This window comes from Danaus plexippus, chromosome Z, assembly GCF_018135715.1.
Source record: "Danaus plexippus chromosome Z, MEX_DaPlex, whole genome shotgun sequence".
Lineage (NCBI taxonomy): Eukaryota > Metazoa > Arthropoda > Insecta > Lepidoptera > Nymphalidae > Danaus > Danaus plexippus.
In genome coordinates, this window is record NC_083559.1 from 1,566,958 (window position 1) to 1,578,970 (window position 12,013).

General features: G+C 32.0%; 1 protein-coding gene across 1 annotated transcript; it reads right to left on the reverse strand.

Annotated features, from left to right (window-relative positions):
- Positions 1–667: 667 nt before the first annotated feature.
- LOC116777756 (uncharacterized) lies at positions 668–6,436 on the reverse strand. The gene is made up of 5 exons (XM_032671464.2): positions 6,262–6,436; positions 4,666–4,830; positions 2,536–2,742; positions 1,836–2,012; positions 668–1,419 (listed from the first exon to the last, which is right to left on the reverse strand). The coding sequence occupies exons 1-5, from the start codon at positions 6,344–6,346 to the stop codon at positions 1,232–1,234; spliced, it is 822 nt and encodes a 273-aa protein (XP_032527355.1). The 5' UTR covers positions 6,347–6,436; the 3' UTR covers positions 668–1,231.
- Positions 6,437–12,013: the final 5,577 nt, after the last annotated feature.

Genomic DNA, 12,013 nt, shown 5'->3' on the forward strand with positions numbered 1-12,013 from the left:
ATTATTAGTTATGTTTACTTAGTATTTTTTTTTATACTAATGTTCTTATTTATAGAATCGTTTGTCACTAACGATGTTTACGTGTAACGTAATATATATATTGGGATATCGGGTTTTGTAATTATCTGGTCAATTTTCAATGGTTTACGTAACAAATATAAAGAATGTTTGTGTTAATAAATTTTCACCTTGAAAATTATTTACTGAAATTAATTCTACATGCACCTATAACTAATTATACTCCATTTGAACCGGTCAGTTAGCCGGCATTGGCATCAGTAACTATGATTCTGAATATTGTTATCGGATATCAAGTGACGCGTTTCTAAAGGGAAGGGAATCTCTGATATTAAAACCGAAGCACTATGGGGTGGGTGGTATGAGGTTGTACGCTGCATCCATATTTTTCACATCGTTAGTCAAAGCGAACCTCTCGCTGGGAAACTAAATCACTTTAATATCTATTGCCCCCTAAAATAACGTTTGATAAGCGACTGAACGTAACGTACGATAATCGCTGAATATTATTAGTAGGTATGTATCCAAATTAAATTTTAAATAAATTAAATTCTATGAAAAAATATTTCGTCGGTCCAACGATTGATTATATAAAATTAAACACATAATCGTTTTACATACTTATTTATTAAATAAAGCGAAAACTCACACCTTATAAATAGGGAAGGTCGGTAACCTTTTAAATATAATTTAATTACTTAATAGTAATATTCTTTACAACTTAATAATACGTCACAATCTTCCGATATCTCTTGGATAGTTTTTAAATACTTATATAATGAACAGCGCCGACATTTATACTTTACTTGTACGTTAAAACGCAGTCGTAATTAATTGAAATCAATTTATTTAGATATACCTATTTCAATTAACACAGTAAATTTTTTGATTTTGAGCGTTGAAGCTATTTTAAAATTAATTACGGTAAATTCATATTTACCATTAGCTTTGTTATATGATTGAGTAATCACTATTATGTATTGTAAGGCGTTTATATATATAAATTCCTTCTTATACATAAAAAATCAATTAATTACGAACGTTAACATCTGACCAAAGAACCGAACCGCACAATAATACTAACGTAATAATAAAACGATTTTCTGTACAACGCTAAATTATTACAATTATAACAAACACATCATTATGTATTCAATATAAAAGGCAGATGCAATAAATATAAGCTATGTTATCGATATGTCTGTAGTATATATCAGGCTGCGCTGAGTATTTGTGAGATGATGACGTCAGCGATACAGGAGATGTAGGCGGGTGGTGAGTTCACTATGTTAGCGAGCTGTACCACGCATGTGGCGGCATCCGTGGTGGCCATGGCAACGGGGTAGAACGTGGCAGCCGCTGCCACAGCTCCAGCACACAAGTGCAAGGTACGGACGCATCCTGTTAATTCAACTAATCAGAGAAGTTCCCCGACCCAACGGAAATGTGTACAAGGAAGTAGAGTTCATACAAAAGGAGCTGTACTCGTAGCTTGACTTTACGTGCTATTTTCATAGAAGAATCCATCTGCTTATGGCTATTTTTATGTCTAAACAGTAAACAGAACCCTAAAACTGGTGTAATAATGATTGCTGGTCCTTTAAACATGTAACGCTAACAAAGTTTTATCCACACCGATGTATGAGCACACGATTTGTACATTAAGACTTCTGCAAGCAATTTCAATATAGTCAAAAATATTCACAGCCTAGAAATAAAAGGAAGAACATGAAAAAAACGTATGCTTATTTCTAAACAATTTACTTTCCTCCTTATTAATAACGTTCGTGTCTTATAGATCAATATGTTATATTCACCAGGTGTAGAAGTCGATCCAGTTGCGGCCCAGCGCATCTTTCTCTCGATGTCGTTACGTTGGTACTCCGCCAGGTCCATGATGATGGATATCGCTTTAACCAAACCACTTGACATCCCAACCTCGACAGCCAGCTGTTCTGCCACGTCTACGCTAGTCCGCAACGGAACCCGATAACCTAATAATGTATAAAATCCTTTACATGGAATACATTATACTAACAGGTTTTTTGCAAGTATACCTGTATATGATTTGATTAATTTGGGAAGCAGTTAACCCTCGCAATAATCGGGGCTTAGTGATGATGTAAGCTAGTGCTTACATCATCACTAATAAAAAATGTTTGTATGGTAGTCCATACAAACATTTTTTATTATAATCAAGTCATCCATTCTGCTGATATTTGTCAAATCAATATTTACCATCCATGAGATCATTTTTCTCATCTCATGAAAAACTGCAAAAATCAGCCTTTGTATCACACACACACACACACACACACACACACACACACACACACACACACACACACACACACAGATAAAACCTCCTCATATCAGACCAACATTTAAAACACTCCCACACACAGACGTATACTCCCGAACACACAAGCAAACTTCCGAACACAGATCATCTCCCATTGTCTCTCATTTAAAACAAGCCTAGCCTCAAAATGTGCCTAAGAAATTCGATTTTATTACCTATAACAGCAAAAACCTCAGCTTCAGCCTGTATGATTTCTTTCACAGTGCACGTGATTCCTTTACAGAGCAGAGCCACTCGTATTATTCTAGGACTTATCCGAGCCTCCGCCGAGCTCATCTTAACCGCTAGTTGAACGCAACACGCTATTAAGAGCATTATACGGCTCTTCATGTTCTCCACGATAGCGTCTCGAAGTGCCCCTGCTATAATATACGACATAATTATAGGTGACGAGTAAAAGGCAAGCTTTTTTACCGACACGGATCTCATTTCATTGTTGGAATTGTACTTCAACTATAGATGTGAACTAAGTAATTTAAAACATACGCTTAAATATTGTATAGATATATTTTGAGTTAATAGGATGATGACAAAAAAAAAATTGAAGATCAATTTCACACTCTGTTATGTCGAGACACGTACCATATGGGGGATGTATCGTGCCAAGAGACAATGTGAAAGTGTAAAACACTTTAAACTATTAAAATTCATAATCTTTAGTGACAAATGTCACTGATGATAAACACATAGTGTTTAGAATACGAACAAGAAAAAAGAAAGCCATACTAACATGTGAATACATTTAGAATGAGATATGAAAGTTATTGAAGATGTACAAATTGACTAATAGCTGAAATTTTTCTGAACAACGTTGAAATATATTGATTATACGAGGTACACTGATTCGTAGGTATATAAATTACAGTTTAAAACTGTTTGGACACCGTATTGTCCTTATTAAATGCATACACTGTTAGGAAAAAACGAAAAGTATGTTTTAAGTAAAGTCTAAATTACGCTTCATTGTGTACAGGAATAATATATTAATAGCATCTAAGATAGCGCACATTTTCGTTACGATTATTACTTAGACAAGATGGGAGCTTGAGAAATGAGCATGGTGAATAAAGTTTGATAGGAATTAAACAAAAGACTACCTAGAAACCAAAGAAAGTCTGGAAAAGTCATGCCACAGAATTAGACTATGTCTGTACAACACTTAGGTTATTAAAGACAAAACTAGGCTCAGCAATTTTTGTCTACGAATAGAAACTTATCTTAACGCATAAAAAAATTTTGACAAGGAGAAAAATTACTTAAAAGGAAAAAATGTATATACAAGCTTTATAATATTTGGTAACAAAATTATATCCCACAAAATTTGTGATTCGAAGAAAAATTGTTAATATATGATAGAATACTACAGTAAAAGCATTTGATTAAACTGATTGGAAACTTGTATAAGAATCTAAATTATTGGCTAAAAAGGACTTATCAATACTGAACATTAATAAGTTAAACACAATGCCTGGAAAATATGACAAATATATAAAGAATAGGTCTGTTTTAGTCTCCTTGTTTGAGTGTTGCTATTGTCACAAGTGGCGCCATCTGTGCCCTACTAATTATAATATTGTGTTATCCTTAGAATTATTTTGATGATTGATTACAAATTATACTAAATCAACGTACCTGTGGATATTTATATTTAATTTATACAGTAAAAATATAAATAGCTATTAATTATATTGAAAAAAACTTGTATTTGAAAGGTTCAGCCATTTTGTAGGAAATTACTAGAATAAACGCAGAACATTTAGACACAAGACTGAAACTGTAATCCGACTACTATGTTTTAAAGAACGTCCATACTTAATGTTAAAACCTAACAGTATTTTGTACGTAATTCAAGCGTTAGTTAGTTAGTTAGTTCATTTTTACGAAACCAAAGATATTTGTATGAGAAATTAGAATAAATTTATAGTTCCTATAATTATTATATATGGGGAAATTGTTGAGAACGAATGTAAGTATATTTGTTACCCTTTCAAGCACGCAGGTACTAAATGGGTTTTAGTTAAACCTCACAATAATATAGCACAAATATCGGAATTCTGTGTAGTTCTCGCTGGATCAACGCTTAAAAGTTGTATTGTCTATGATCCCTCGTGACACAGACTATATAAATATCTGACAGTTCGTAACCATATGTATCTATTTAAAAAACTTTATGTATTTCTCTCTGAACGCAACAGATGAAGTCGCGGACAAAAATTAGTATGAAATAAATTCCATGTTTACAATTATACTCGTATGTTATTATAGTGTATACATTGTTAACGTACTGGGTCTTTCTGCGTATGATCTAAACAGGAAATAGAAGTATCGCTCTAACAGCCGGCAGGCCTGCCCGGGGATGCCCTTCTTGCGGTAACCAAGTGTAATGGCCATGTTCCACACAACACTGCGACCTCCTTGCTTCAATAACTTTAAACCGAATGTCTCCGATTCTGTAAAAAATTGCTATTCTTAGTTTAAAATGTCATTTTATTCGAGTCCTGTCAGCGTTACCACAGGTATCCGTTGTGCATCCTATATAAACATATATAGATAGTATTATATGTAAATATTTATGAAAAAAATGGATACCATTTTAGTTAAACTTCGAAAAGAAAGATAAGGTTACTGATTAATAACATTGGCTCATTTGATATAAATATATGAGTATGCTTTATGTGCTGTTACAGATAAAAATGTACATTCTGAAGTAATGTGTCAAAATATAAAAGACATAATTGTTGTATATTGTTCCATAGATATTATCGTTTCTACATTATTATATTTAATAAACATATCTAAGATTAAAAACAAATGAAAGTTTTCCGTATTCACAACGCGATTTTGTATTACAAGTGGGTATATTATCGCCTAGTGAATATGAAAATTATAGATGCGGTGGGTATGGATATTTGTTGTCTCGGATGACGTCACTTTTATTACACAACAATCTAAAATTAGTCAGCCTTCCTGGGTATGGGAATATAATACAAGGGTTAAATAAGATGATTCTGTATGAGCCAAGCTTTTTCGATTTTTTTTGTCACAGTATCAAATTATGGAAGTGCCTGTGATGTGTGATTTCTACATACGGAAATTACTGAGCACAACTTTACGAACCAATTCATATAAAATGTTTTATCCGACAAATTATATTTATATAAGTTTTTTTATAACATACGAATTGTCAGCATAAAAGTTGATATGGAAACTAATAGTTGACTTTGTTCAGAAAACAAATCATTCTTATTTACCTGAAATAATTTGTATAGGTTTTGGTAAATTTTATAGAAGATGTCGATAGTTTTTCACTGCGTCTTTGTCCGCGTTTGGATGTAGTGGAACTTTTTTTGGACACAATACTTTTTTGTATGCCACATTTAAACCAAACAACTTAAAATTACACAAATTTTGCATGAAATATTATATGTACTACAAATACAAACACGATCGGTAACTAAATGTAATGTTTAAGATATTATAAAAAAACACACGGATATTATTTTTCAACACATCCAGGCTAACTTAACATAAGTTTTAAGCTAATGAAATGTAAGTGATAACATTCAATACTACATTCACGAACACTGAATTAAATGACGTTTAGTAATTTTTGCACAACTTCCAATAAACAAACAAACATCTATTATATTAAAAACATAATCACCTTATCCACTAATATAACTATTTCGCCTTAAATCAATAAATGTGGTAACACTTCATAATTACTATGTGGGTAAATTTATTATTTCGTTGCTCATTTGATATGTTGTATTAGAAACTATTATAAGTTATACACCTAAACTAAATTAACAGAAGTGATGATGTCAATTAAGATGCAATTTAAAAAGAACTTTAGTAAAATAATTAAAATACTACAGAACCTTCACATTCTGAATCGTATAATAGCTGCTTGATCCACTCTGGTTTGACGCTGTTGAGATTTGGTGATTCTGAAGACTCCGACATATTTACAAAGCTCAAAGTAACGTATAATTCTATTAAAACTTATCAAAATTTTGTATTAATATAAGGAAACTGACCGTGGTTACCGTAATGGTAAATTATGACAACAAATAGTCAAATGACTTTTCTTAGTAAACAAAGCATTTTTTTTTATTTTTTACTAAGACGAGTTTTAACACATTCTGCCAATTTTGACATATTAAAAACTTTTTTTTGATCAGAATATGAAATGCAATATTCTTATTCGTATTTCACGAATGCCATAATTATTTATTGATTATCGTAATAAGATGAATAAATATTTTTTTATTTTTTAATAATATCAAAAAATACATAATCGTATGATAAATTTTATAATTTAAAATATTTTTTTTTTTGATAAAATAATATTTTTATGGTTCTTAGTCAAAGTGATTTTATTTCATAATAATTTCAATATACCCTCACTTCAGTATAATGACGATGAGATGTTAAGATTACAAATAGTAAAATTATATCAGTCAGTAATGTAGTATGTATATATTTTTAACAAGATAGATCTTAAGATATATTTTTCATAAGATTAACGTTTAACGGATTTCACATATATATGTGTGGAATAATACAAAAGTACTGAACACTTATTACTTAAATTAAAAGACATACAAGAGGTTGTCTATCTAATGAACTGAATAAAATATATTTATTTCATTTATAATAAAAACATAAAACATCAGCAATACCAGTAATGTAATAAAACATGGCTTTTGTAACGGAAAACGAATTAGCTTCTAGCACTGGAAGACTGTAATGCAAACCTCTTAATTCGATAATCCCCAGATATACGTTATAAAGGTTGTACAGTAAAATGGTTGAAGTGGAAAAGCGAGATGCTATGGGCGTGGCGTCCGCAAGGCGGCGATTTTTCTCATTGACTCCGCCCAGTTGAAAATATCAGAGACCCGCCCTCGCGCCATGTATATCCATATCCGGAAAATAAATTTCACATAACTAACACAATCAAGCTATAGACGCGGATGTTCTGCACGCTGCGGACTCCACTATATATATTACACTCTAAGCTGCCTCACTACTCACATTTTATTAAGTTTCATTTACATACATATAAATATCATTATAATTTTATAATTTGTTTCTGTGTACGGGTAATACTACAGAATATATTAATTATTATTATCTATATTGTGGATAGATTTGAATGACGGGACAAGCGTGGTCAAATTCACATATAAGTAATATTTATATTTAATTCTCGTAGTATTCAATTCATATGTACATTGTCATTTGATGTATTGAGAAGAAACTAAAACCTTTTTTCTATTACACGATTTCTATCTATGGCCTAGTATTGAGATATAGCGGGCGATCCTGTGAACAGAAAGAAGATACAATGAAAGATTTCTCAATACAAATAAATTAGTTTTCTGTTTATTTTGTTGATACGTACAAGTAACAATAAGTAAAGGGTTAAGAAAGTTGAGATTCGATTTTTAAATTTCTTCTTTTTTTTATTAGTGATGTTTACTCTTATTGTCTGTGGTTTATGATAAAGCTCTGTATGATATTATAGACCAGTATTTGAAAAATGTCACACTATGAAGATTTCAATCTTTAGAGTATTACAGTTTAATGTGACTATCCAAAAAAAAAGTAATACTCATACTATAGATGTTTCTTTAATCACCAAATCTTTGAGTTTTTTTTTGTGCTATGGCTTCATTCGCGATAAGCGGTTTCAAAAAGCATGTTTTAAATTTACTGTCAAATTTGACATATGAAAACATAGGTTGTGGAATAATTCTATTATGAATTCAATTCGATAACTAAATTTTTATACTTCATAGTTAAATAAAATTTCAATGAAAATATTTCATTACGTACAATACCGAATGACAGTTCTAAACGTCGGTATTTTTTAACTGTATGTATAAATATCATCTGGCAAGTCTTACCTGTTGTTTAGATAGTTTTTTTTTTATTATAACTAAGGAGGTTTAAAATACACAGCATGAAGGTTTTAAGCTTTTTGCATTATCCACTTAAGCATCATATTGGTCATAAAATATAACAAGATTAAATCTAAGTCGTTTATGTTATATGTTGATACGGAGTTGACCAATAAGTTGTAACACAACAGCGGCGTGTTACTATGTAAATGGACGTCCGTAGTGTTGATGGCTACAAATGGCTTGGACATCCATCACACAATCGAACGCATATCAACCCTCGCTTTGCCGGTCTGCGGCTAGACAGCTCAATTCCAACGATATCTACAAATATAATGTGCATCTAAAAAACTATCCATGAAGCTCTTACTGTCATCAACGAAAATTATATTAGAGCAAGAAAGTTTAAATACATTTTTTGTTCTTTTTTATTTGTATCAAAGGTCAATAAAATAAATATGTTTAATATGAAAAAAAATATGTCAGTAAATGCTGCTAATTTTTTTTTTTAATCAGGTCATGGTTGGTGAGTGTTCAGCTTTTATTAAATGTTTTTAACTTTCCAATTCATTTTTATATAATAGTAACCATTATAAGAATCACGTACCTACTTATAAACGTCTGTAACAGAAATACATTGAATAAAACGGTTCAACTTATAACAGCCAAGTGAAAAATTAACAAAATTCATTATATAAATTCAAATATCACATAAATTGATATTCATATCCCAAAAGAGTATAAAAGTATTGGGGATTTATCTGTCAACAACTGATATGTAAATTCAGAGTCAAAGGTTCGGAAACATTCACATTTATATCGGTAGATGTTATTTATTTCTTCACTGCTATGATAAAATATAACCCTATGGAAATGTAGGGATTTACTGAGCACGATACTATTTGACAAGATGACAGTTATAGGAGCGGATGGCGGGTTATGAGAACGTAGGAGCAACTGTAATATGCTCTCTTAACTCGTTTATAGCGACATCCCTTTACGTTCTCGTGTTATTGATCAAACACTATAAACACACCGTTTTTATGTGCGTTACATACTATTATTTTTATTTGTAAGACTCCTAAAAAAGACGAAGTTTTGCGCTTATTTCAGTTAGCAGAATGTGTTTTTTTTTATCGTATTCTCATAGGATATCAAACGTGAGAAATCTTATAGTCGTCTTCGTATTATTCCGCTTAAGAAGAGAAAAGAAAAGAAGAAATGATTTTCCATGCATTAAATTTAGTCACAGATAAATATGATTCAACTTTATTATGTAATATAACACTGTAAGTACAAAAAAAATATACTTACGTATTTTAATTTCTGCTAAATTATTCGAGTCAGACATTGGAATTGAGTTTTTTGGACGGCAATATCGAGTAAAGAATGCAATAGAAACGGAACGTTGAATAGTTTTCTTTGTTCGTTCATGCGAGTAATTGTATGCAAGTAGATTACACGAATATATATGTGTGTGTTGTACACACACATGCAAACCTCTCGTCGTACCGATAGGGCCTTAAAAGAACCCCATTAGAGTACGTATTGCTTTAAATTGTAATAAAAAATCTTTCAATAATACAAGAAAGAAAATTTTATGAGTATATTCTGGTTTCTTTTTAGTTGCTAGACGAAATTGAAATAAGTGAAGGAGTTAAATTTTCTTTAGTACATATAATTGTTATTCTTTATGTTTTAGATTTCCAATAATAAATGGAAACTAATTCTAATATCAAACTAACGAGACCAACACTTGCGTTACTCTGCTGTCCAACGTCATCTGATAAGACTTAAAATAGGCAATGATGTATGTTAAATGTAACAGCTCAAGGAAAACTCCACCATAACATCATAACAACAGAGTAAATTATTCATCACCCCACAGATATTTACACACGTATGAATTGCACATTTAGTTACGAGGGTGCGAAAACTTGTTGTTATCGTGAAAAGGCCAATTTCGGCAAATGGATACTAAGTCCTAAATTTCCTATCTCTTTTATGTCGTGTGAAACATCTCTTTCTTTTAAAATATCGACAAGACACACCGGGACCGGCGATGTGTGAGCAAACAGCCAATTTGGAAGGGATTTGTTTTACTACCGCAGGGTTAAGACGATCGCACGGATAGGATCAGGTTAACTTTAAAACGTTATCACATATGACGTGTTAACGAGTGTTCAAAATGTATGGATAAATAATACCCATGCATTCCATTAACATCGATCGAGTGTGCACAATTTTATATAGAAATATTTTTACTTATAGTAATGTATTTGTAATTAGCTGAAGAACGACATTCAATATTGTTTGACAGGCTTTATTGAATGTCATGAGCGGTAGCTGTCAATCGGTCGGTGTGAGAGGGTGAGAGGGTGAGAGGGTGAGTTCGCGCCTCAGTGACCGCTCTTTGACGGCAGACCATGCGTGAACTCAGCCACTTATCATCAACGCGATCTCATACCGAAGTTTTTCTCGTTTTTGTCCTTATTTTCGCCTCGGCGACTGTAGCCGGGACGTTCCTTAATTGAATGAGCCTCTGTATTGTAGCAAATTAATCATGACGTACGTTGATTTAGACGATAAATCACGCTAGACGTAATTTAATAACAATCATACTATGTATAAATATAGTGATCAGATCGTTCCTTTCTAATATTTTAACTATAGGTACACAACTGATTATAATATATCTGTTGAAAACATGATCTTTTTAGAAATGTATTTTTCGTAATTGAAACTTCTATGTCTAGGTAAGTAAAACAGGATCTTAGCAGCATAATAATGGATTCCGAACGGCACTTACAGTCATATCTTGCTGCAAATAAAAAGACATGGCATAAACACGGCGAGGAGAAACCATTACGGAGCTCGTTTACAGCTAACTGTAACACAATTTATAATATCAAAGAATTAACTCGGTTTTCTATTGTCGTTACGACTGTAACATGGATATTTTTAAATTTAACAAATTCAAAGCTCATTAAAGGCATACGGATTTTATTTTATACGTGTATTTTTATAGGAAATGTTACTGTAACAAAATGAATTTCACCTATTAAACACAAAACCGGAATACCAACTGGGCGAGTGGTTATAACTACAGACCGAGTAACATGAGTTATATGTTGCAGTTTATTGCCGTTTATATGAAGAGAATTAATGATATTGCATTGTGACTTTAATCCACAAATGTTTATATCACACTGATAACATTTAGTTCAAATAAAACGATTGGACGTGTTTTATTTTAAGGTTTATATTATTTCCGTTTGGACATTATCTTGTTTTCGACGATTGTTAAATTCAACTTTATATTCAGTTATTAGTAACACAAATAACAGATACCGTGCATTGGGTGTTGGTCTTGTTTGTGTGCGTTCCGTCGGATGCGTTCCGTTTGCGGTCTAGTAATGCAACACAGAGCTGTCGGACGTATTGTCGACGTTTTTGCTGGCTCTAACGTGGAGCGCGTAACACCCGTCGCTAACCGCGCCGCCCATGCCGACCTAACGGGAACACACTGCGACATACCAAAGTTTTAATGAAAACGATATTCATAATTATACCTAAAACTTGTTGTTCCTATAGATTTTACTATTTAATGTCTACATTAAACTCGAAGGAATTAAGTGATCGTGAGAATCAAATGATGAGAACAAACAAACAAACAAAGCAATGGTTTGAAAGGATAGTATTAATCTAAAGCAAAGAAATATGT